Here is a 27,498-nt window from a genome sequence, read left to right as displayed (position 1 = left end):
TTCCCTCCTACCTTCCATCTCCTTTACCTCCCCACTCCGATACGGGTGCTTTCTGGGATCACCCCCCAGAAAAAAGGACCTGCACTCAAATTCTTACCTGAGGGTCGGCTTCCGGCGGAATTCAAATTAAGATACCCACGGTCTTCAGGGTAGCTCATATTTACTAAACTTAACATGTATGCTTATTTGACTGGCTTTGCTCCCTTTACACTCCTGGTTTCTCTCTCAACTGGTTGCTTCTCCAGGTGCGCTCTCTCCTAGCCACTAATTCTTTCATACTTACTACAGTGTGTCAGGTGCTGGGGACACAGCAAGAAAAACTGACGGAGAGGGACCTGCTGTCATGAAGGTTACTGTCCAGAAGGGAAGCCAGACTTTAAACAATTAATTTCAAGAGCGAATCATGTCCTATCAAGGAAAATCTGGGAGAGAAAAAGGACACAGCAGTGGGATCCAATCTTGTCTGGAGGCGGGGACGGTGCCTCCCCAAGGAAGTGACTTTGCTGGAAGGATCACAAAAATGCAAAATAAATCGCAAATCACCAGGAACCTTTATTTTACTTCATATCAAACTGAAAAAGCCATAAAATTAAAATATTTTCAATTCATAAAACTTTTATATCAATGACACTGACCAATAGAAAAGTGAAATCCCTGAGGAATTGCCAACAATAAATAAAATACTTAAAAACAGAATGTTCCGAGTTCGAAGGAAAATTTCCTCAGCCTGCTCAATTTGGGGAAGTCAATGGCCCTTTGCAAACTTCAGTTTGTCAAAAGGATATCCAATTGATGCAAGTTTCCTATCATGAGAAGAAGCTGCCACTTTCAGTAACAACTTACATTAAATGGGGGGAAATAATCGTGTTTCAATCAATTTATGCATAGTTCTGAGAAATCTATTACACGGGCAGGAGAAGAAAATATGTGCTCTTTGTGCCAACAGAATTTTACAACATACCAAATAAGTACCAGTGCTAGTTTAATTTGTTATTAACTACAATGTGTTGTTTTCTTGTAGAGTGTGGATATTATACAAAAGGGTTGTAGTCTCCCTACTGTTTGTGGGTAAAAAAAGAAAGACTCAAATACCTGTGAAAGGGTAAGATCAACACTGTTAAAAATTCCAGAATCTAGCAAGGGAAAGATTCTCTGTGAAGAAGACCCAGGATGGAGGACTGGCTTTGGAGCTCTAGAATTTCTTTTAGGAATGGAGTCAAAATATCTTGTTACATGGATTTTAGGATGTACTTTTTTTCCCCCACACTTTCACAAATCAAATTCAAATGGGCTTGGCCATTAACTATCACAAGTTAACGGTCAAGTCCCCCACCTAACTTTCTCAGTGGTATATAAAATAATGGCATGCTTTACAAACACCTTCTTAGACTAAATTAAATATGGTGCTCTGTACTTCAGCACACACAGTGAGTCATATAAAAATAAATCTGACATTTAAACCCTGGTAATTTTCCCAACTGAAAGGACACTGGCAAAAACATTTGGCGACTGAAATTTCAACACGAGCACCATAGCCTCAGGAAGGATTAGGACGAATGGTGATGTGGGATGAGCTTACACTCTGGTTTTGGTTCTGTCCCTAATCAGTAAGGAAATGGATTTCACACTTCTGGGCCTCATTTCCTCATCTGTAAAATGAGAAAGTACGATCAGATGCCCTCTCAGTCCTCCAGCCAAAAAGGAAGGGGATTTATAATTCTGCACCACTGAGGGCGCGTCCTGCTGTGGAACATTCCACAGCCACGCTGCCCCCAAAGCCAAAGACGCGCCTACAGGCTGATGGCGCGGACCCCTCTGCAGCCACCTCTCCCCCCACAAGAAGAGTCAAGGCTCCAAATCCAGAGATTTTCTGGAATCAAGGAGATAACACAATTCATTCACAATGTTGGTAACTGAGAGGAAAAGGGTAATTCTTCAGTCTGGGGCAATGTGTAAACTTCTTTTAAAAATTTCAGAACTTCCCTAACCTCAGTTGATCTAAATGTCTACCATCAATATAAAATACCAGAACATGACAGCAAGGTCTCACTTCAAAGTTTCATGACTGACATAGCTTGGCTAGAGATGCTCCTGCTCTGAGTGCTTCCTCCCATGCCATCAAAGCACCAGCCGGGAAGGGAGTTGTGTTCTGAAAGAAAATAACAAAGAAATTTCATTAGAATGAACCATTGACCTCAGCTCCTCACTCCTACCTTGATATATTATCTACAAAGAATAAGTATGCTTGGCCAAAGAAAGCAAATGGTGAGGAGTAAGTATTAAAAGTGATGAAAAATGGGGGTGCCTGGGTGGCTCAGTCGGTTAGGCATCCGACTCTTTTTTTTTTTTTTAAGATTTTATTTAAAAGACAGAGAGAGACACAGCAAGAGAGGGAACACAAGCAGGGGGAGTGGGAGAGGGAGAAGCAGGCTCCCCGCTGAGCATGATGCCCGATGCGGGGCTCGATCCCAGGACCCTGGGATCATGACCTGAGCCGAAGGCAGATGCTTAACCGACTGAGCCACCCAGGCGCCCCAAGCATCTGACTCTTGATTTTGGCTCAGGTCATGATCTCAGGGTCCTGGGATCGAGCCTGGTATTGGGCTCCCCACTCAGCAGGGAGTCTGCTGGAGATGCTCTCTCTCCCCCACTGCTCCTCCCCCCACCCCCCCCAGAGCTCACATGCACGCACACACACACACACTCTCTCTCTCTCTGTCAAATAAATAAATAAAATCTTTTTTTTAATTTTTATTTATTAGAGAGAGCAAGCACGGGGAGTGTCAGGCAGAGGGAGAGGGAGAAGCAGGCTCCCTGCTGAGCCAGGAGCCTGATGCGGGGCTCAATCCCAGGTGTGGGGCTCGATCCCAGGACCCTGGGATCATGACCTGAGCCAAAGGCAGACACTTAACCGACTGAGCCACCCAGGTGCCCCCTCAAAGAAATACATTTTTCAAAAAGTGATGAAAAATGGATTGTGATGACAACAGCATTGCTTTCTGGTAAACAATACACGTATTTATATTTTCTGATACACAAAAGTTATAATCTGTCTTTACCTAAACATGTTAGAACCAAAAACAGGCAGAGCAGCTAATACCAACAACACCACACAAACCACAAATTCCTACACCTTCCTAGTTCGTTTCCAAAGGCTCAAACTCTTTTAAGTGTTGTGAGAAGTTGCTTAGCTAAGTTATTAACTAAGACAGACTTCCTTCTGTAAAATTCTCTTCAGCTCTGTCAATAATACCCATATCTGCTGAGCCCCTGTCCATTGAGCTGGCACACACCAATGAACCCAAGGAGGTGACAGAGCTCACGTGTGTTGGTGTTCACATCATGCATCTGTGAACAGCAGGTTCTACAGCTCTGAGGAACTAGAGCTGCCAGATCAAAGGTTACCATTACGCAACTAGAATACATGCTTTATGCAAATAGGTGAGGGTAGGAAAGGAAGAGGTTAAAAAAAAAACAAACAAACACCACCAAACTCTTGGAGCTGCCCATGACTGCCTGCAGCCATCATGTATGTGGTGTTCCAGAGGGCAGGGGTCCCAAGTCACTGATTCCCCTGTCCCTCTCTACCGCTAATATGGGCTGTGCCTCTTTCCATGAGAAAAAGGGAACCTTATGAAATGAAGAAATGATGACCAGTTGTAAAGACTCCATTTGTAAGTCAGAAAGTTATGTATAGTCAGAGGCCAGGGTATTTTAGATCTTCAATTTACATCATCTTTCACAGCCAAGTTGCTTAGATATTAAAGACATTTATTAAGCAACTTAAGGAGTCATATTTAAATATCAATACATACTAGCTGATTATTTCTATGTAATCAAAACAACATGGCTTCTGTCCCATCTAGCTAATGGGCTATAAGTCACAAAGTAGGTGTTTTCAGAGGACTGAAGACAAGCAAGGTTTGATATGCTCACTGCAAGAATTTTTCAGTGCTATACTGTTGGTGGGAATGCAAGCTGGTGCAGCCACTCTGGAAAACAGTATGGAGGTTCCTCAAAAAGTTGAAAATAGAGCTACCCTACGACCCAGCAATTGCACTCCTGGGTATTTACCGCAAAGATACAAATGTAGTGATCCGAATGGGCACCTGCACCCCAAAGTTTATAGTGGCAATGCCCACAATAGCCAAACTATGGAAAGAGCACAGATGTCCATTGACAGATGACTGGATAAAGTAGATGTGGTATATATATACAATGGAATACTACTCAGCCATAAAAAAAATTGAAATCTTGGCATTTGTAATGACATGGATGGAACTAGAGGGTATTATGCTAAGTGAAAGAAGTCAGAGAAAGACAATTATCATATGATCTCACTCACATGTGGAATTTAAGAAACAAAACAGAGGATCATAGGGGAAGAGAGGGAAAAATAGAACAAGACAAAATCAGAGAGGGAGACAAACCAGAAGAGACTCTTAATCATAGGAAACAAACGGAGGGTTGCTCGAGGGGAGGGGGATGGAGGGATGGGGTGATAGACATTAAGGAGGGCATGTGATGTAATGAGCACGGGGTATTATATAAGACTGATGAATCACTGACCTCTACCTCTCAAACTAATAATACATTATATGTTAGTTAATTGAATTTAAATTTAAAAATTTTTTTATTTTTTATTTTTTATTTATTTATTTGAGAGAGAGAATGAGATAGAGAGAGCATGAGAGGGTCAGAGGGAGAAGCAGACTCCCTGCCGAGCAGGGAGCCCAATGTGGGACTCGATCCCAGGACTCCAGGATCATGACCTGAGCCGAAGGCAGTCGCTTAACCAACTGAGCCACCCAGGCGCCCTAAAAAATTTTTTAAAAAAAGAACCTTTCAGTGCTATGAAACACTGAAGGAAAGTCACCACAGAGCACTATTAAAACCTGTTTTGTTGGTGCAGCCACTCTGGAAAACAGTAAGGAGGTTCCTCAGAAAGTTGAAAATAAAGCTACCATACAACCCAGCAATTGCACTACTGGGTATTTACCCCAAAGATACAAATGTAGGGATCCGAAGGGGCACGTGTACCCCAATGTTTATAGCAGCAGTGTCCACAATAGCCAAACTATGGAAAGAGCCCAGATGTCCATCAACAGATGAATGGATAAAGAAGATGTGGTATATATATACAATGGAATATTAGACAGCCATCAAAAAAATGAAATCTTGCCATTTTCAATGCCGTGGATGGAACTAGAGGGTATTATGCTAAGTGAAATAAGTCAATCAGAGAAAGATAAGTATCATATGAACTTACTGATATGAAGAATTCAAGAAACAAGACAGAGGATCATAGGGGAAGGGAGAGAAAAATGAAACAAGACGAAACCAGAGAGGGAGACAAACCGTAAGAGACTCTTAATCTCAGGAAACAAACTGAGGGTTGCTGGAGTGGAGGGAGGTGGGAGGGATGGGGTGGCTGGGTGATGGACACTGGGGAGGGTATGTGCTATGGTGAGCGCTGTGAATTGTGTAAGACTGATGAATCACAGACCTGTACCCCTGAAACAAATAATACATTATATGTTAATTAAAAAATTAGGGAGGGTATGTGCTCTGGTAAGCGCTGTGAATTGTGCAAGACTGTTGAATCTCAGATCTGTACCTCTGAAACAAATAATGCAATACATGTTAAGAAAAAAAAAAAAAAGAAGGTAGCAGGAGGGGAAGAATGAAGGGGGGGAAATCGGAGGGGTAGACGAACCATGAGAGACGATGGACTCTGAAAAACAAACTGAGGGTTCTAGAGGGGAGGGGGTGGGAGGATGGGTTAGCCCGGTGATGGGTATTGAGGAGGGCACGTTCTGCATGGAGCACTGGGTGTTATGCACAAACAATGAATCATGGAACACTACATCTAAAACTAATGATGTAATGTATGGGGATTAACATAACAATAAAAAAATTAAAAAAAAAAAATTTTTAAAAAACGAAAAACCTGTTTTGTTTCCTAAGAGACAGTAGCACCAAACCAGGGAGGGTGGGAGAGAGGCTGTTCCAGTTCCTGTACCCCACCCCCACTCCTGGCACTCCCAGGAACATACTAAATCAGGAATGTGCAAGAGGATCCACTCTTCAAAAACAGTTTTTTATTAAAGAAGTAATAAAGTTTCATTGTAAACAAATTGGAAAACATAAGTAAAGAAAAACTATTACTTGTTTGGGAATATACCTTTTCAAGCCTTTTCTTTGCTCATACGTACATATGTTGTCATACCCCAAGATACGCCCATTTGGGTTAAAACATTTATACTTGATAGAGTTTCATATAGTACTATTTTGGCTTCAGAGGCATTCCTTCACATTTGTGAAGACTGAGATTGACTTGGGACACGTTGCAAGTTGCAAGTGTCTGAGAACCAAAGACAGAGCGCCATCTTTGCAGTAATGGTTGCCTCCACAGTTCAGCTCTAGGAATCCTTGTTTGCTAGTTTGGAGCAGTAATAATCTGAGATAAGTTGACCCCCATAATGCCCTTGTGTAATAGGTGAGTGTGATAGTGTTTGCCTCATTTTCACTGACTTCTTTTTTTTTTTTTTTTTAAGATTTTATTTATTTATTTGAGTGAGAGAGAGGGAGCATGGGGGGGGGGTGGTGTCAGAGGGAGAAGCAGACTCCCTGCCGAGCAGGGAGCCCGATGCAGGACTCGATCCCGGGACTCCAGGATCATGACCTGAGCCAAAGGCAGTTGCTTAACCAACTGAGCCACCCAGGTGCCCTCACTGACTTCTTTTGACTTGACTTTTCCCCCTTTGGGGAATGGGGGAGTACACTATTACTTAAACAGTGAGGATCACGTGTGTTTTGTTTGTGAGCCTTGCCTTGAGCGTAAGTGTGTTATAGCCACAAAGAGCTTAACAGGAGCAGAAAACGAGCTACAGAATAATTAATGAAGGGAGAATCTCCTCATTCAAATATGTACGGCGCGGGCACCAGTCCCCTTGCAGTATGGGATTTAGAGAGGCCATCCTGCAGAACCCCATGCACCAGTGGGCCAGCCTGAGGCAAGGCCTTGCTCCTTGCAGTGGTGTTTTAAAGAAGCTTCAGAGACTCAAAAACACACTCATCAGTCTAAATGCAATTTGATTATGCAAACATTAAAGGTTCTTACCATTGATGTTACTGGTAGATCAGACTGTAGTCATCAACCAAGGAATAGTCAGGAGCATCTGCAAAGGGCAGAACAGCAACATTAAGTTAATCTTGTTTCATGATAAGATCTTAGCCCTTCTGAAATCAAAACATTCCACTTAAAGATTCTAGTGACTGTCCTTTTATAAAAAGAAAACATCTGGCGACAAATCCTACCAATGGTAGTCATGACTATAAACCAGAGGATTCACTCACACATTCTGGAAATCACTACTATGATTTCATTGCCCTTTTCAACCATGCACAGATAGCAGCACCCAGAGTAAAGTCATCTTCAGATGTAGACATAAATAAGTCCCACGTTATCAGGTGGTAATTGTTTTACAAAAATAAAATAACTTAAATCCTTATATTTTTCAAAGATATCATTTCAGCCCCTGAATTTCTTTCAGTCACTGAAGCTCTACTAAGCTCCCATATGCTGCATGAGTTTTCTCTTCCCTCAGTCGCTTGAACCCAGGTAGGTATATCTTTCTTTTACTCGAATAACAGATATTTGTTGAGCACCTACTATGTGCCCAGTACTGTGTTAGGTGCTATGAGTGATACAGGAGAAAACCAAGTGCCCACCCTCAAGGATCTTATAATTATCCAAGGACTAAAACTAACAAAAAGTGCTAAAATGTGTGGTTGTCCCAGAGGTATCATTAGGAGTTCTGAATGAAAAAGAGACCAGAGTGATTAGCAAAAGACCCAATTACGGTCAGTGCACAAATATATAATATTAGGTTATATGTTTCTAGACATCTATGCCTTCTATCAGTTATGTTTCTGTGTAATCCAAAGGAAACTATATCTCACTTTGCTGTTTATATGGTTCAAGCTGAAATAATCTCTTAGGTAAGACTGCCTTATAGTAAGTTTCTTTTGGTACTCCAAGAGTGGAATTCTCTTTGATAAGCTATAAAGTAGACCACCAATTACCAAAGTCCACTCTGTGACAAATAGTATTATATTAAGATCCCGATACAGGTTCATTCTCTTGAGAATTTGATTCTATTTATTCCCTTCTTTCCGGGCGCCTGGGTGGCTCAGTCGCTAAGCGTCTGCCTTTGGCTCAGGTCATGATCCCAGGGTCCTGGGACCGAGCCCTATATCGGGTTCCCTGCTCAGCGTGGAGCCTGCTTCTCCCTCTCCCACTCCCCCTGCTTGTGTTCCCTCTCTCACTGTGTCTCTCTCTGTCAAATAAATAAATAAAATCTTTAAAAAAAAATTGTTCCATTCTTTCCCTTTATTTCAACATTCTAACTACTCAACCTTAGAGAGAACATGATGGGGCACCTGGGTGGCTCAGTCGGTTAAGCAACTGACTTCAGCTCAAGTCATGACCTCGGGATCCTGCGTGGAACTCTGCGCTCAGCTGGGAGTCTGCTTCTCCCTCTGCCCCACCCCCCTGCTCATGTGCTCGCTCTCTCTCAAATAAATAAATAAAATCTTTACAAAAAAGAAAAGAGAGAGAGAACATGACATAAGCATTTCAAAAGGTCTTTCTCGGTGTCATACCTGGTAAACTTTTAGGAACTGGGAGAGGTCCTCTCCTGTAAGAAATGAAAACCAAAGTTTTTCAGATGAGATCTTGTTATTTTTCTAATTTTTGACTTCACACTACAAGCATACTGCCCTCTAATCAGATCTGGTTTCTGTTCTGGAGAGTCAAGGAGAGTGCAGATGAAGCCAAAGGCCTGCACCACCGCTGACCCCCTGGAATCCAGGCTGCTGACATTCTATTACGCTGACGGGCAGCTGCACGGGGGGGGGGGGGGGGGGGGGGGGGGGGGGGGGCAGGAAGCACGGAGCCCCGCCCCCACACCCCACACCGACAAGAGGAAAATCTCCGCTATGCGTGCGCGGTTTCCTGATCTGGTACCTCCGCATGATCACACGTAAAATGGAAAATACAAGCGGTTTCCGCCTCACTGTTGGGATGAAATGAGCTAATTCACACGAACTATTCTGAACAGAGCCTGGCATTCTTAAACATTGCTGAGGGTCCGGCAATGCCCCCTCAAACACTCCCTTCTCTTTTGAAAAAACTGGAATGGAAGTTAGCAGCTTAGTCGTGAAGTTGACTGCGTGAAACAGAAGTTTCTCTTCTGTCGGGATCCTTTACAGGTTACAGCCCTGTAAAGGGCCAGACAGGAAACGATTTCGGCTCTGCTGGCCACTAGGGCATCTCGGTGGCAACCCTGTCAACCCGAATGCAAAAGCAGCCGCAGACAAAATGCAAACGAACGAGCATGGTCGGGGTCCAATAAAACTTTATACGAACACTGACATCTGAATTTCATGTAATTTTCATGTGTCACAAAATAATATCCTTTTCTCTTTATTCAGCCATTTAAAAATGTAAAAACTATTCTTCGCTCTTGGGCCCTACCAAAAGAGGTTGGTCAGAGTCGATTCACAGCGGGCCAGAGTCTGTTGACTCCTGCTTTCTATAAGCTGTAAAAAAGGTATAGGATTCATACGTAACAATAATCACCCTCAAGCATGATATACTCCTCCTTAAACTATGACTGGTAAAATCCACTGAACATTTGTCCTAAATGCAAATGCAGTGGTGGATGTGTTCCAATTCTAATACCTCTTAGAACACTAATGATAACAACATTTATTAAAAGTATTTTTCTTTATCTGAAAGGTACCTGGTTATTACCTTGCTACGTTAGGTCCCGGGGCCTTTCCCTGTGAGGCTGTATTCTTCTGGGGGCAGTAGAAATTCTCATACACGATGGGTGCTAGGGGAATTAAGAAACAAAATATTAAGATGATGGTGTCTTCCATTCTCGACATGTGATGCAGAAGACTAGTAGAAATGCTTAAATAAACCCCCAGCCCTGCCACTCCACTCACCTGGTGGGGTTTGTCCAGTTTTTCGGTGGTTCACAAAAAATGCAATGTCCTTCTCAATGCTGCACGCTTCCAAGCTCTTACGGACTTCTTCATACATCTAACAAAAAGAAGATAAATTGGGACACCCAGGTGGTTCAGTCAGTTAAGCGTCTGCCTTCTGCCCGGGTCATGATCCCAGGGTCCTAGGATCGAGTCCCGTATTGGGCTCCCTGCTCGGCGGGAGTCTGCTTCTCCCTCCACCCCTCCCCACTGCTGTGCACTCTCTCTCTGACAAATAAGTAAATAAAATCTTTTTTAAAAAAAAAGATAAATCAAGCTAGAGTATGTCGGTGATAATTGTGACACAGCTTATTAAAACAGTTTTGATGAATGGCTGAATCTCCCAAATTTTGTTTTAAAAAAGAAAAAGAGACATTCCCAAGTCTCTTTTTCTATGACTCATATAAAGGGATTTCTCTGATGCATATCTGCTATTAAAATTGTTTTAAAGATGGCAAGAAAGGTATCTCTATGGCAGCATAAACCTTGCCAGAAAGAGGGTTTTTTATGATACTGATGGCCAAAGGAAATAGATACCAAGACTAATGCCACACGCAAATGCAAAGACAATGCATTACCTTGGAAAAAGTTCTTGTCAATTCTACAGGTTTTCTAGGTATTCAATTGTTCTTCTAAAGTGACTGTCCCATCTAAGTGAGGGTGGCTATTTCTTAGACAGAGGGTTGTGGTAATTTGAATTCTGATCCATTTGAGGTCTGAGATCCCATGAGGATTGCTGTGCACAAGTTAAAGCTGGATATTGACCCTGGGAATACTGCTGAAGTAAATCTTGAGCCCTGGCGTGATCATTAGCCTGGGCAAGGGTCATTCTGCTAGTACTTGGCGCTGTCCTGGAGGGACACTCTGGGACTCACAGTCATGCTATAAAATCTCTGTCATCCATAAATTAAACTGCATTTTGGTCGGGGGGACGCCTGGGTGGCTCAGTCGGTTAAGTGTCTGCCTTTGGCTCAGGTCATGATCTATGATCTCAGGGTCCTGGGATCAAGCCCTGCATCAGGTTCCCTGCTGAGCCGGGAGCCCGCTTCTCCCCCGGGCCCTCTGCCCCTTCCCCTGCTTGTGCACGCTCTCTCTCAAATAAATAAATAAAAATCCTAAAACAAACAAACAAACAAAAAACTGCATTTGGGTCTCCCTCTCTGCTCCCCTGTCCTAACTCTTAAAGAGAAAGTCATGGTAGCAAAGCAGACCAGGAGTCAGGCAGTTAGGTGTTTATTTGGGTCTATCAACTCATTGTGTGGTCTTGGGCAAGTCACTGTACCTCTCTGGGCCTCAAATGAGGAAGGTGGACTAATAAATGTCTATGGTTCCTCCCACTCTAATGAATCCTCCGTGGATGCCTTTGACTTACATCATCGCTTGTGACACATTGTTGTGACAGCTGATTCATGTGTAACCACAGTGCATTCCGAAAAAAGTTTATTCGTTCACATTCTTGAGCTTCAAACATCTATAGAAACATAACGACATGTCCGTACAGAGGCAGAGAAAAAGGACATTTGTCTAGACTGGCTATGACTTAAGAAACAGTATCAACCCTCATTATCTGTAAGCTTATTGCCCCGTTTAGGATAATGCCCTCACCACCGGGGAAACTCATCAACTCTTACTGCAGGCAAAGAATGCAAATGGTATTCTCATACGGTATTAACACAAACAGGATCGGAGATAGTTCTGAAGGTAAGAGGTAATGACGAACCCAGATAGCAAGATTCTAACCTGAATTCCGGCTCACATTTCCAACTGCCTAATGGGTTTCTCCACCTGGCAGCTTGCGAGAGCCTCCAATTTCCAAAACTCTGCCCTGCCCCTACGACTGAGTTCAATTGGCAAGACGGTCACAATCGTTGAAGCCAGTTCATGAGAACATGGGGGAACCTGCACTTGCCTTCTATCTCTGTGTATTTTTGAAATTTTCTTTAATAAAAAAGTTTTTTTAAAAGGTCACTCCCTGAACAATAGTTTTTTGGATATAAACAAATACCAACATTTGGAAAATCAAGCTCTTATTCTATAAAGTGGATGCTATTCTATTCAGCAGGGGATGTTCTATATTAATGTGTTTTTTAATGTTGATTATAACACTATTACATTTTGAAAATTTTTATAATGTAAAGCTTCACACATACACAAGAGAATAGTTTAATGAATGCCCATGTACCCATCATCAGCTTAAACATTTATCAACTCACAACCAATTCTGTTTTATTATATGCCTACCAAATCAACTACTCCTCAGAGTATTTTGAAGCAAATACATTATTTCACCTGCAAACCTTTGAGTATTTATATGTAGCATAAATTTTAGATTTATTTAGTATTTAGTATTTATTTAGTATACTTAGTATATTAGTATATTTAATATTTATGTAGCATATAAATACTAAAATTTCACATTATTTTTATTATAGAATATTGCCCATAGAAAGCATCATAGAGGGGCGCCTGGGTGGCTCAGTTGGATAAGCGACTGCCTTCGGCTCGGGTCATGATCCTGGAGTCCCGGGATCGAGTCCCGCATCGGGCTCCCTGCTCAGCGGGGAGTCTGCTTCTCCCTCTGACCCTCATGATCTCTCTATCTCATTCTCTCTCTCAAATAAATAAATAAAATCTTTAAAAAAAAAAAAAAAAAAGAAAGCATCATAGACAGAAATATAATGAATCCCCACATATCAACCACCTAGCTCAGTCAACAATTTTGTCCATATTTGCCTCAGATTCTGTTTAAGCCCCTTGTGTGCTTTCCCCAATCTCAATCACCTTCCTCCTTCCCCACAGATAACCATTTTCCTAAACTTTATCATTCTCATGCAGGCTTTTTTAATACGTACATGTCCATAAAATGTATATGGTATTGCTTTGCATTTTTTTAAACCTTAAAAAGGGGGCCTTATTCTAGGCTTTTCCATGAGTGTGTGCAATCAAGGAAGTAAAACAGAAAAGAGTGTTTTGGGAGGGGGATAGTGACCCACAGTACTAGAGAGTAGATATATATCAAATAAGATCAGGAACTGCAAAGGCTTGCTGGACCTCACACCATGGAGACTTCCAGTTCCTCAAGTGAGCAGCGGTGAGTGGGCGGGGGTGGGCAGGGGGGACCCCCAGACGCAGCAGGCTAGGATAGGCGAAGGGCGATGATTATGTGAAGACAACACCTTCAAAAAGGCTGTGAAGACAGGAGAGGGTAGCAGATGGGAAGCAACAGCCAGTAGGTTCTAAAACCAAGAATGAGCAGAGATGTACAAATGACAATAGCAGAAGTTCACATTAAAGGCTGTGCACAGGGGGCACCTGGGTGGCTCAGTCGTTAAGTGTCTGCCTTCGGCTCAGGTCATGATCCCAGCGTCCTGGGATCGAGCCCCACGTCAGGCTCTCCGCTCCGCGGGAACCCTGCCTCTCCCTCTCCCACTCTCCCTGCTTGTATTCCTGCTCTCTCTCTCTAATAAATAAATTAATTAATTTTTTAAAAAAGGCTGTGCACAGGCATGAGGGAAAGACAGCTGGATGATGGCACCTTGAACCCAGGTGTTGGGACAGGCTCTTGATAGGGCAGGAGCAGCCCCTTTTCAACTAATAGGAGAAAAGGAGGGGTGGGGGTGGAGATCGGCGGTTCTCAAGCTTGAATTTGCATAAGAATCACCTGAGGACCTATTAACACAGGGCTGAGCCCACTCCAACAGTTTCTGCTCAGTAGGGTCTGGAATTGGTCTGAGAATCTGCATCTCTAACATATTCCCAGGGGATACTGATGCTACAAATCCTGCGACTTCATTTTGAGAACCACTGGTAAGAAAAAGATTACGTCTTTATTTTCTGCAGGAGATTGTAAGTGAGGTCATGTGCTAAAAACGAAGCGGGGGTAATGGTGAAATCGAAGGTGTAAGGAGGGTAAAAACTTCTAAAGCCTGCTCGCCTCCTGCCTGCGTTCTCCTTATCCGATAGCAGGTTCAGGTGAGGCCCTGGAAAGATAATTACTTAATCACCCGTTACCTGATTCAGCTATGGCGTGTTTGGACTAACCAAACACGAGAGGAAGGCCTGGAGCAGAGCCGGACACAACGGTCAGGGCTGGGACGCGGCAGAAAGATGAGGTCTGGGGGAAAACCTTCCAGTTCCTTCCCTCCTCCACTGAAATTTCTGATTTCTAATTTGCCCTCAAGCAATTCTATGAGACTTGGGGTCCTATGGTAAGGGGGTGGTACGTTTCTCCCCAAGTAGACTCTCCAGGTTCTGGGAGGAAAACTCCTCCCCTCCCCAGCAGCTGCCAGTTCCAGTACCTCGCAGGCCTTGATGTGCTCACTCTGCCAGTCTTCGCGGATCTTGTCCAGGGCGCTGATGTGCATCATGTACGTCTTGTCTGCAATGCAGGGGAGGGGCCTGGCTTCAGAAACCAGACAGGACAGGGGCCTGCAGACCCACCGCCCAGCTTGCCTCGATGGAGTAGCGCTGAGCTCTCAAGGCCCCACAGAGTTCTGAACACTGGAAGGCCACATCCATCTCTCACTCTCGTAATATCTTTGTGAATTAAGCACTTTCCTTTTAGACATTAAACCAAGCAAGTAGCGAGAAATGGTTCAAGGGAGGAGAGAGAAGGCTGGCAGGAACCTCAGCCAGGGCTCTCTTTGGCTAATTCGGCCTCAATAGCTTCCTTCCCATTTTCAGGAAAATGATCCAGGGAGAGGTGCGGGGAAGAGAACTATTAAGTTACTTTGGTTTTGGATTTAGAGACTTCTTTTTTTTTGGATTTAGAGATTTCTTAAGTGGCCACGGTCATGAAAGGCTTGTCTTCTGCAGGGTATTCTGGGATTAGAGGGCTTTGCAAACACCTGGTTTGGATCTCAGATTTCAGCCATGACAAGGTCTCACAACTTGCCTGTTGCCTTCATAACAGGAAAGAGTTAGCAGGGCTGAAATGGCCTTTTAAGAGCGATGTTCCCAATAAGCAGAGTGAGCGCCTGATTACAAAGCAGCTGCGCATGACCCCCACCACCACCTCCACCATTCAATCACAAGTAAGCCCCAAGACCTAAGGAGGGGAGGGGTGTTGGGACAGAAACTGCAGTCCCATCTGCTTCCTCTCACTTTCCCAGGTCCTGATTTGTCCTCTCTCCCTCTTTCTCTCCCTGCCTCCCTCCAGATATCTCAGTAATCCCACTGCCCGTCCATACATGATTGTGTGGTCTACAAAACTACCTTTCCGGACAGATTCCACAGAATGTCAGCCCCACAAAACCCTCCCCCATCCCCGGGAGCAGCCCCTCACCCGAGTCTTCTACTGCGGTCTTCGAAGTTGCCAGTTTCACAAAGAGCTGTGAGAACAAAGGAGAGCGGAGAAATGCTGGGCCAGGCTTCCACAGGCCAGCCAGACTTACAATGACTGTGAAGAGAACGGTGTAGCCCACATCTTACCCGTGTTTCTCTCAGCAAATCGTTCAACCGGCCCCCTAATCTTATCACCATTGGGCAACAGCCACAGAGCATCTTGCCCTCTGTTTTCCTAAAGACATACCCCTGCCCTCTGGTTGCTGACAATCTTCTATCCAGATTACGTAAAACTGATAATATACCCAAGCAGGAGGTGGCCTAGCTACAAAGGATACTTGAGTTTTGAAGAAAGGTAAAAAAAACCAAGCCCCCCCCCCAACTTCTTATCACTCCACTCCCTTCCCCCTGGCCACGTTTCTCCAGCTCTTCCAGAACCCCAAAACTGTGACAAGGGATTTTCTTGGTCAGAGTATCCTAGTAGCCCAGAGGAAGATATGGTCAGGGACTTAGGTTGCAGCTCCATTTTTAATTAAGATTATTAACTGGCTTGAATCTCAAATACATAAATCTCAGATTTTTCAGGCCGCCGGCTCTCCCAGGTACCTTTTCTTGTTGCTTCGGGGTTACCAGGTTGGCACTCCGGTGGACAGCCTGCTCTGCTTCATCTTTGTCTCGGCATTTCTGCTCATAGATCTTCTTTGCCTTTGTTGTTAGAAGCCAAAAGAGGACCAAAACAGGTGAGCAGAATGGAACCCTGCAAAGCAGCCACACCAGCCCACTAAGCCCAGCAAAGCACAGGGCACTCGGATTAGCTTTGTGATCACCACTCCATGATGGGCACTCTGAGGGCAAACGCTCTTTCTGATCTCTTTTTGAAAGGTCTCTCTAGCCCTTTTCCAAACTATGCATGTGGTGGCAACCTGATCAAGGAAGTAATCCCTCCTATTTGGCAAGCACAAAGTACATGAGCTTTAAAAACTGACAGAAACAAAAGATGATTTGAAATAGGCAAAATCAAGATAGGTATGTAACTGTAAGATGTGCAATCCAGCATTTTCATAACATAAGCCTCAGAACTCAGATGCAATCACTTGGCCATGGTAATTATAATTATGCTTCAATATCCTAATGTGCCCACCATAGCAAGTGACAGTGGGGAGGGCATCAATCCCAGCGACTCTGGCACTCAGGCATAGCCATGTTCCCTTTTGATTTAAAGAACTGTTTTAGTTCAGTTTGAAAGTAGGCTGTGGTCTAATCTGGGCCATCATTACTACTGTGAGTGTGAAAACAGTTCTCAAACTATAGCTAGTGAATCAGAGCATTTTCTGTTTCAACTATTGAAGCAAAGACTTAACTTTTTGAACAAATAAAGCTGTGAATCAGCTAATAAATAAAAATGTTGACCCCCGAAAACTGCTTGACTAAGAACGAAGACTCCTTTGCAGAGATGGTTTGTGCTCATCAAATATTTCACATGCATTCTTGCATTTCTCGGCATCCTCTGCAATTCATTTGGGGTTAATCTTTCAGTAAACAGCCATATAATTCTCTACACATGCTACACACACATAGAAATGTCATAATTTTTCATAATTACAAGCACATGAGATATTCATGCAACAATATTCTTTTGTAACAATATGTGAGACATTTCTCTATGTCAAGCATGAGCCCCGTAGCTGAACACTTTAATGGTTGTAAATACACACACTCATGCCATAATTTCAACTATCTCTCTATTGGTGGACATTTATCTTCTTTCCCATTCTTTTATAACATAAAAATATGCTGATTTTATTTTGGGTAGTATGAATTTATCTATACAGGTCAAATTCCCAGAAGTTTAGTTGTTTGGTAAAAGAATATGTATATGTCCAACTTCCTTGACCACACCAACTGAAACTCCCCCTAGCAGTATATGGAGTAAATTTCCTCACTCTCACCAATACCAAGCCTAGACAATATGCCTGACCTTTTCTAATACTAGAGGGAGAGGGACAGATACGCTTAAAATAAATGAAAAAATAGATGGTCTTGGCAAAGAAATAGAAAAGCTCAGCAAAGGCAGAGAAGATAAAAAGAAGAACCAAATGGTGGGGCGTCTGGGTGGCTCAGTCGGTTAAGCGTCTGACTTCAGCTCAGGTCATGATCTTGGGTCCTGATGTGCATTGGGCTCTATGCTCAGCAGAGAGTCTGCTTGTCCCTCTCCCTCTGCCCCTCCTCCTGCTTGTGCTCTCTCTCAAATAAATACATAAAATTGTTCAAAAAATAAAAAAAGAAGAACCGAATGGAAATTTTAGAACTAAAAAAACACACTAATGGAAATAAAAAACTCAATGGATGGGCTTAAGAATGGAAGAGACCAAAGAAAGAGTCTCTTCTGAGAGGAGGATAGAACAATGAAATTACCTAATCTGAATAACAGAGAAATAGGCTGAAAAAAATGCGGTACCTTTGGCACCATAAGAAAAGATCTAACACTCATGTCCTTGCAACCCAAGGAGAGGAAGGTGGGCTGAGAAAGCACTTGGAGAAATGAATAGCTGAAAACTTCTAAAACTTGGCAAAAGATGTAAACCTATGGATTCAAGAAGTTGATCAAACCCCAAACAAAATAAGCCCAAGGAAATCCATGTTAAAAACACATAGGTGAACTTCTGAAAACTAAAAAAAAATTTAAAAATATATGACACCTTACCTATAAGGGAAAACCAATTTGAATTACAGCAGCTTTCTTACCAGAAACTACAGAAGCCACAAGAAAGTGGCACATTTTCAAATACTGATAGAAAAGAACTGTCAACACACAATCCTATATCCAGTGAAAATAGCCTTTAACACTGAAAGGAGAATTAAGACATTCTCAGATGAAGAAAAACTCAGAGTATTTGTCGCTAACACACCGTTCTGTAGAATGGCTAAAGGAAGTTCTCCGGGCGTGCCTGGCTGGCTCAGTCGGTAGAGCACGTGATGCTTGATCTCAGGGTCGTGAGTTCAAGCCCCACACTGGGCATGGAGCCTACTTAAAAAAGAAGTTCTCTAAGCAAAAGGAAACTATAAAAGAAGAAAACTTGGAACATCAAGAGGAAAAAAGGACACAGTCAGCAAAAAATGAGTAAATACAATAGTCTTCCTTTCTCTTGAGTTTTCTAAATCATTTTTGACAGTCGAAGCAAAAGTTATAACACTGATATGGCTCTTCACGTAGGTAGAAGACAGAGTTAAGAAACTTGTATTTCACGAAGGCTTTCTCTTCAATTGTGAGAACGCTTACCCCAGACTGCTCAAAAAGTAAAAGTGCTGGGAACAATTATTTCTTGTCCAACACTATTTCTGCAAATTACACTAACATCACTTCCTATTTATCAGTGGCTTTTGAGGTGCTACACATCATGGGAAAGAATGATGCAGAACAGACCACACATGCCATCAACATTGGTGACATATTCTTTTGTAACTGGGTTACCAGATAGCATGTCACAGTCAGAGAATATCATGATGATGCCTCTGTACAGAAAAGGAGTCACAGATGTTTCAAAACCAGAGTTCACTGTCCCGAATGAACAGACTCATAAACGCTAGAGTGAGGGTGCTAGCAATCTGTCTTAGCTCTGTCTTGTTAAGTGTTTTTTTAAATAAATAATTTAAGGAAGGTTTTTACAGGTTTCAGATCTTGAAACAGGAAGGAGTCACTCAGTAAAATAGGTAAGAAATCAAGACTCAAAGTAGTCACAGAGAAAAAGCTCAAATCCAACAAGGTAAATGGCATCATGGAGTATAGATGCTTTTGTGTCTTGGCCTGAAATATTTAAATTGACCTTTCCAGGTTACCAGAAAGGCACTATCATTTTGTTTCCTCTATCTAGTTTCATCCTCAGTCTTTCCAAGGCCTTAAAAAGAAGGAAAGTCAAACTTCTAAAGGTTGTTTTCCCAAACCACTGTGCTAATTAATATTACTGAAACGTTATTGTCAGGAATATGCTCATACACAGCACAGGATTTCAGAAAATGTCCCCATGACAAAAAGAAGGCAATAAAGTGAGACTCAGGGGTGCCTGGGTGGCCCAGTCAGTTAGGCATCTGACTCTTGGTTTTGGCTCAGGTCATGATCTCAGGGTTCTGGGATCAAGCCCTGCGTCCTTGGGCTCCGTGCTCAGCAGGGAGTCTCCTGCTCCCTCTCCCTCTGCCCCTCCCCTCACTTGTGCATGCTCTCTCTTTCAAATAAATAAATAAAATCTTTTAAAAATAAATACATAAATAAAAAATAAAGTGAGACTCACATCCATGGTTTTCTTGAACTGTAAGCTCTTTTGTTTATGGGCAGCATCCATTAAAATCTCTGTCTGTGAAGAGAGGACAAGCACTATTAATAAAAAACAAATTACTGTTAATGTCAGTTTACCTTGAGGACTAAATGTTCAACGTGGACTACCTCACTTAGTCCTCACACACCCGGAAGGTAGATGTACTATTTATTACCCCCATTGCACAAATGAGGAAACTGTAGCAGAGAGGCTGAACAACCTGCCCAAGGTCTTATGGCTGGTTAATGGTGAGGCCCGCCTTTGAACTTGGGCAGCCACCATGGAGAATCATTGATCCTTGGAGCTGTCTCTTCAGTAAACCTGGAATCAAGGAACTTAGGTTTCAAAAAGGGTTTTAAAACTCTTGCTAAGGCACCATTCATATTTTAAAAGGGGTCTTTACACTTCTCTGAGGAAGACATACAAATGGCTAACAGACACAGGAAAAAATGTTCATCATCATTAGCCATCAGGGAAATTCAAATCAAAACCACATTGAGATACCACCTTACACCAGTTAGAATGGCAAAAATGGACACGGAAAGAAACAACAAATGCTGGAGAGGTTGTGGAGAAAGGGAAACCCTCTTACACTGTTGGTGGGAATGCAAGTTGGTACAGCCACTTTGGAAAACAGTGTGGAGGTGCCTCAAAAATTTAAAAAGAGAGCTACCCTATGACCCAGCAATTGCACTACTGGATATTTACCCCAAAGACACAGAGGTTGTGAAAAGAAGGGCCATATGCATCCCATTGTTCATAGCAGCAATGTCTGCAATAGCCAAACTGTGGAAAGAGCCGAGATGCCCTTCAACAGATGAATGGATAAAGAAGGTGTGGTCCATATATACAATGGAATATTACTCAGCCATCAGAAAGGATGAATACCCAACTTTTACATCAACATGGATGGGACTGGAGGAGATTATGCTAAGTGAAATAAGTCAAGCAGAGAAAGTCAATTATCATATGGTTTCACTTATTTGTGGAACATAAGGAATAGCATGGAGGACATTAGGAGAAGGAAGGGAAAAATGAGGGGGGTGGGGAATTGGAGGGAGAGATGAGAGACTACGGACTCTGAGAAACAAACAGGGTTTTAGAGGGGAGGGGGGAGTGGTTAGCCGGGTGATGGGTATTAAGGAGGGCACGTACTGCATGGAGCACTGGGTGCTATACGAAAACAATGGATCGTGGATCACCACATCAAAAACTAATGATGTATTGTACGGTGACTAACATAACATAATAAAATTAAAAATAATAATAATAAAAGGGGTCTTTAGTCTATAAACCTATGTCAGCATCCTTCAATGGCACACCCTTAATCAGCAAGGAGCCCAGGCAGTGTGAAGAGAAGAAATGTTTGTAGGACAGCTAAAAGAAGATGTTCTCTTTACCCCATCTAATCCCAGAAAGGTAAAGTACTCTGTTAAGTTCAATTGGAAGCAATTTCTTTGTTGCGGCTGTGATGTAAACACTTTCATTACTCAAAACAATGGAGCAAATAATAAAAATGTATGTCTCAGACATAATAGTAGTGCCCATGTATCAGGTATTATTATGTGCTAAGCAGTTTTCATGCATCACGACTGTGAGTACTCTTATCTCCAGTTTCTTGACAGTAAACCGAGGTGGATTTATTTAGCCAAGCAAGTAGTGGAGTTGGGATTTGGGCACAGCCTGACTCCTGTGCCCTTATTCCTAATCATTACCCTAACCTACCATTGTCCCTTATGATAGCTCTATAAACCAAACAGGTGTATAAAAGACCAAGAGATGCAATCATTCAAAATGAGCTATGGCATTACTCTGGTGTAAAATGATACAATGCAAAATAATAATATTGAAGATGATATTCAAATGTGGTTTCTCTTTCTTCTGGAAAAATAAATTTTTGTCTGTTACCAACACAAACATGGTTGGATGGATTTTCAAGATATCTGGATGGAATGTTTGGCATGGTCTCACTTCAAATATACATTTTGTGTAATACATGAAATTCCCCGGGGGTGGGAGGGGCGGCAAGGGGCCTTCAGAGAACAGAGCAGTCATCTTCTAGCCTAGCAGAAATCAAGGGACCAAGAGGTGGCCATGCATCTGCTAATAGTGAAGACGCTGAAGGCACAGAGTACAGACATGAGCCCCACATGCAAAGACTCATGGGAAGATCCTTGCCATCACAGACAGGAAGCTGTGTCGTTCACATGAGTGCCTATATACCTCTGCCAGGAGGAGGAGCTGGGTTTATTTGTTAATGGTTTCTAATTTTCCCAAGCTCCCTGGAACAGATCAGTTAGCAATGTTGGTCTATTCCATGGTCCTTTCCAGTTCAAATATACACATTGCCATTCTTCCAGTTTGGGAGCTGCTACTATTTTATAGTTTATGGCCCCAGCCAGGCCTCCTTATGCCAACTTGCACATAACACCTGCTTCAAGCACCCCTCAGGTGGCTACAAAGTCCTATTAATTGGCCAGACTTTTTCCCTTCCTCTTCCTCGCTGCCTTCGAGGATGCCTGGCATTTGTATGCGGACAGAACCCTAGAGAGGCAGTCTGGCTCTCACCTGACAGGTGTGATCCCCGGGGCCCAAGAGGTGATATTGCTCAAGGCCATTCAGTGACACCAAGTCCAGCTCTTTGATTAAAGCTTCCTCATGTCTGTATTCACTTACAGAGTGATTGGTTTTGATTAAAGCCTCCTCATGTCTGTATTCACTTACAGAGTGACCTAGTCATGGCAAGTCTTCTAAGGCCAAACCCAATGGAAATCGAATTGTTGTATTATTGATAACACAAAGTAGTGCAAAAACTATCACCTCTGCTCTAAGGTGGGGAAAAGCAGGAGGGCAGGGGAAAGAAAGAAGAGATATATAAATGACCCAAATGACCCTGTGGTAAATTACTGAAATGCTGCTCAGTGGTCTGTGTGTCCGTCTGTCCACATTCAGACTGTATTCAGAAAACTGGTCACTCTGTATAACCCAGGAGGTTCCTTTCTTCGGAGATTGCTCACTACACAGGCAGACCAACATTCTGCCATGATCATCCCAATCTAAGCTGAGAGCATAGAACAGAATGTGCGCACCAGAGGAAAGCCCCTGACCATGTGCTGTCCCTTCAAGGACAAGCTTCAAGGTCTTCCCCCAGGAGGCCACCCCAGCCTCACTGATGACATCAGATGTCCCCACTGCTTGTTCAGGTGGCATCTTCACCTTCCCTACTAGTTAAGGCTCATCATGCTTTATCATGATGACTATGTCACCTCAGTCTCTGGCCATGCTCTACACTCTCTGAGGGAAGGATGACCATGTCTGTATTGCTCACCAACCGCAGAAATCTAGTTGTCTAAGCGAGTACACCATTAACTTCTGATCAGCCATTCTACCCGCACCTCCCCTTCCCCAAGTTACTAGAAGAAACCAACTGATGGCTTTCCTTGATAAACGGAAATGGCTTAATTTCCAAAAAGTGGAAGACCAATGCATGCAGGGTTGGGCCAGTGAAAATGGGAAGTTAACACTGACACATTTTCTCCCAAAGTTTGATTTTAAAAAAATGTATCTAAAAACAGAAGTGGCGGGCGCCTGGGTGGCTCAGTCGTTAAGCGTCTGCCTTCGGCTCAGGTCATGATCCCGGGGTCCTGGGATCAAGTCCCGCATCGGGCTCCCTGCTCGGCGGGAAGCCTGCTTCTCCCTCTCCCACTCCCCCTGCTTGTGTTCCTGCTCTCGCTGTCTCTCTCTCTCTGTCAAATAAATAAATAAAATCTTTAAAAAAAATAAATAAATAAATAAAAAATAAATAAAAAAAATAAAAACAGAAGTGGCACAACCCAGAGTTCACCGTGACACAAGTAACTGCAAATTTATTAATAAACTTTGGACTTCTCCAAGAAAGCTCAGAAGGCCCTCTCCTGCTGCAGAGAGCACACAGGATATAGGGAACCGGGATGACAGCAGTGGATCGAACCCTGGCTCCTCTATTACTTAACAGAATTCGGAACACATTCTTCGAGCTACGAGAATCTGGTCTTTGTAACTTGGTTAGGAGGGGACGTTTCAGAAGCCTTGCAAAATTAACAGAACTCTCCCTGAAATGACCAAAGCCACCGAAGGCACTTGGAAACATGATGAAATGACCCTCTGCTCCTCTTCCTGGAAATCATATATGCATCGACTCTGATCATCTAAGGCATTTTGCCTCTGAAAAATGGTTATTCCTCTAGGTAGGTGGGCAGGGCTGGCAATGTCAGCAAAAAACAGTGTGACTATCCAATGGGTGGGTGTAAGATGCATATTATTTCTGCTCTGAAAAGTATTTGAGGCCAGATGCACCTCCCAAACCTGATACCTGAAGCATGAGTGTGTATGAAACCACTCGATATGGCATTCCTTACATGTTAGTGTCCGCCCTTTCTTCCCCACAAGAGGCACAGCTCTAAGAGCAGCTCGGGAAATGACAACAGATGAAGGCAGTCAGGCTTTTAAGATGCTGCGCCCACTCCAAATGCCAAGTGGTCACCAAAGAAGCTGGAATTAGACTCGGACTTAGAACCATAGGCAAAGTTGTTGAGATTGATGTACAGATAGAATCAGCCTTAACAGCTGGACATTTTACTGGATACACACACTATTGACAATGACCTCCAGATGGTCAGGAGCCAGGATGAGGATGGATTTCCAAAAAGTCCATGCAGAGCTGTCTGGGGAGATCTGGCTGGAAATCTTTGGATGCCAAATAGGAAAAAGCTTGTCCCCCGCCCCCCATAAGAAGCTGAGGTTCCAACTTTATAGACCAGATATAAAAAAGAAATTGTAGAAGGGCCCTACTTGGCTGCCAGGCCAACCTGGATATATAAGTCATTTAGGAACAAAATAGAAGAGAGTCAGCATAGTGGCTGGTCTAGTCTAAGGAACAGTTTACTACCATAAATCTGGATTTCTTTTCTTGATCCTTATAACTTCTCAAATGTTTGGCAGTTTTATTAACTCTTGCTTACTCCCATCTCCTTCCATGTAGTCAAACAAGAGTAAATCCCATCAATGGAAAAGAGCTTACGTACACCTGCTTTGAAGACAAAAAGGACTTGGATTTCCCAGGGCCTCAGTTTCCCTATTTGTAAAATAAGGTGTTAGAACTTCATGGTCTCTGGGAGAATGTGAGTCTTTTCCACATCTTACCGTTCCCCTACTGCTTTGTCCAGGAGGAGGAGTGTGATCTGGGAGCCCTCTAGGTTGAATGCCTTCAGACTCTACTGAAGACAGAGGGCTCCCCCTTGTCAGTCACAGTCTGAATAGTGGCAGCAGATATGAAAAGAAGAGGAAGGCAGGCCAGACCCCTAAATCCTGCAAGAATTCAAAGAGAACTGACTGGGTGCAAATGCGCACAGAGACATAACCATCTAGATGGGGTCTCCATGTGGTTTCCCAATAAATAATCTCATAGGTTGCTTAAAAGAAGAGCATAGCTGCATGAAGGCAGGAATGAGCCAAGGAGTTTGATGAACAAACAAGCCTGGAGTTTTGTGCTATAGGAAAACCAATGTCTTCACACATACACAAATCCTACCTTTTTCCGTTGTAGCTTTTGCTTTTCCCTGAATTCTTCCATCTTCCTGGCCTCTTCTCTTAGAGTCTGGGCAAGCTGAATGTGACATTGGGCCACACTGTCTACCTCTGCAAGAAGAATTTAAAAAAACAATAAGCAGGATCTACATATGTCTGAATTCAAATATACAAAACCACACATAACATATTCACAAAATCCTGGAGCTAATGGTAAAATTAACCTACTTCACTCGGTTACCAACATTTATTGAGTCCTTGCATGTGCCCAGCATTGCCCTGGCCACCAAGACCAAAGCTAGCAAACCTTTAGCTTAGCCTCTTACCACTGGCTGTCACTCACCTAGTGAGTACCTAGGGCTGAATTGAAAAACAGCCAAGGCCCCAGCTCATGGAGCTTATGTGCTAGAAGACATCACGAAACCCACTACAATTTCAAATTCAATACTTATTTCTCATTAGATGACTCTAACAGTCCTTCCATCTCTAACATGAGCCTGAGCATTTGTAAGAAAGGTCATATGTGAAAATTTTGGCTATCAATAGTTATTTCTAGATAGAAAGATGACTGGTGATTTCTTCCCCTTATTTTCTAAGATCTTTGCAAGGAGCATGGCTTATCTTTATAACAACCAAAAAAATTCCTATTTTACTTGTTCTAAGAAAACAAATTGAAGCATGACATTAAAGCTAGAAAGACTGACAGATCTGACCTAAGAAAAAATTTTAAACTTGTGTGTGTCAAAACATCCTTGAACAAGGTTCAAAGATACATGACAAATTGGAAAAATATTAGCAATTTATATAACAAAGAGTAAATAGCTATATTAAAAGAGCTTTCACAAATCAAAATAAAAATATAAATATTCCAGTATAAAAATTGGTTAAAGAACATGACATTTTTTAAAGATTGGCTAAATGGCCAATAAATATTTGGAAATGTATTCAGCCTTAAAGCTAATGGAAAAAGTGTAAAACTTGAAACCCCAGTAATCTATAATTTTTTGCTTTTCAGTTGGGGAAATTTTTTAAAATGTGAAAATTCTTCGTATCGGTAAGCATGGGGAAAAACAGCACTTTGGGTGGAAGGAAAAATCAGTACAACCTTTCTGGAAGAAGTTTGGCATTTTGTAGGATCAAAACTTTCTTTCCTTTTTTTATAATGATTTCAGTTTTAAGTAATCTCTACACCTAACGTGGGGCTTCGGCTCACAACCCTGCAAGATCAAGTCACATGCTCCACTGAGCTAGCCAGGTGCCCCTCAAAATTTTCAAATGTGAAAAAATGAGGCAGATCTATATGAACTGAAATGGGAAGATGCTTAGATAATATTGTTGAGAAACAGATTGTAGAGAGCTAGGTATAGTATGATCTCATTTATACAAAAACTCATGTCTGTGTGTGTGTGTGTCTGCAATTTAAGAAAGAGAAAGAAAATTATAAATGCATAGAAAAAGGTCTAGAGAGATATATACCAAACTGCTGGCATGATTAAAACATTGATAATTTCATTTCAAAATTGATTTTAAAACATAGGCTCTGCCCCATAGAGTCTGAACCCCTCCCACAGTATCATCCTATTCACTTATATGAATAGATACATTTGCATATGAGTTTAATTGCATAAAAACATCTGGAGTCATATTCACCAATAACTGCTTATCACTAGGAAGTGAAAGTTCAAATGTTTACCATCTTCTTGCTAGTTGTCTAACTAGTTAGTTGTTTGAATTTTTAAGAAAAATATACATACATTTATATTTTTTTAATAAGAGGGAAATAAAATTATTTTGGGGGAAAAAAGAAAGTAAGTCAAGTATGAACAAGTACACAGGTTTAGGAGACCCGGCCTAGGCTGAAGCTCCCTTGGGCCACATGCTTAGCCTAGCAGGGTGTCTAAGAAACATGAAACAAGAAATATTTCCACCTTGAGAAATGTAGTCATTGGTGGTTAAAGAGGGAAGAAGACACCTTCTATGGAAAAGTTAAGATGAATACCTATTTAGCTAACATTAACAAACATCTAGAACCAGTCAACTAGCTACAGAAACACTTTAAGCACATATCATATCTATGATGCCATGTTAAAATCCTTAGCTTGGAAGCACCCCATACTGTGAAGAACGGAAAGCCTTAAAGGCACTTTCTGGGTAACAGGCCTGGGGACTATTAGAACTGAAGTGGGGGGTGCCTGGCTGGTGAGCTGGTAGAGCATGTGACTCTTGATCTCAGGGTCGTGAGTTCAAACCCCATGTTGGGTGTAGAGATTACCAGGAAAGGAAA

At 42.5% G+C, this 27,498-nt stretch overlaps 1 protein-coding gene across 1 annotated transcript in view; it reads right to left on the bottom strand.

Moving 5' to 3' along the window:
• Positions 1 to 532: 532 nt before the first annotated feature.
• The window catches only part of PSTPIP2 (proline-serine-threonine phosphatase interacting protein 2), a 66,038-nt gene continuing 39,072 nt past the window's right edge, over positions 533 to 27,498 (bottom strand). The window contains exons 5-15 of the mRNA XM_036107578.2: positions 25,219 to 25,325; positions 19,626 to 19,688; positions 15,946 to 16,044; positions 15,341 to 15,386; positions 14,355 to 14,434; positions 11,429 to 11,527; positions 10,018 to 10,114; positions 9,821 to 9,902; positions 8,668 to 8,702; positions 7,124 to 7,181; positions 533 to 2,149 (exon numbers count right to left, since the gene is read on the bottom strand). Of these exons, the coding sequence (XP_035963471.2) occupies positions 7,132 to 7,181; positions 8,668 to 8,702; positions 9,821 to 9,902; positions 10,018 to 10,114; positions 11,429 to 11,527; positions 14,355 to 14,434; positions 15,341 to 15,386; positions 15,946 to 16,044; positions 19,626 to 19,688; positions 25,219 to 25,325 (758 nt within the window). The 3' untranslated portion in view covers positions 533 to 2,149; positions 7,124 to 7,131. The remainder of the gene's footprint in view (positions 2,150 to 7,123; positions 7,182 to 8,667; positions 8,703 to 9,820; positions 9,903 to 10,017; positions 10,115 to 11,428; positions 11,528 to 14,354; positions 14,435 to 15,340; positions 15,387 to 15,945; positions 16,045 to 19,625; positions 19,689 to 25,218; positions 25,326 to 27,498) is intronic.

The sequence above is a fragment of the Halichoerus grypus genome, chromosome 13 (genome assembly GCF_964656455.1).
Source record: "Halichoerus grypus chromosome 13, mHalGry1.hap1.1, whole genome shotgun sequence".
Lineage (NCBI taxonomy): Eukaryota > Metazoa > Chordata > Mammalia > Carnivora > Phocidae > Halichoerus > Halichoerus grypus.
Note: the sequence above shows the minus strand (reverse complement) of the source record. Positions and strands in the feature narration are given on the sequence as shown.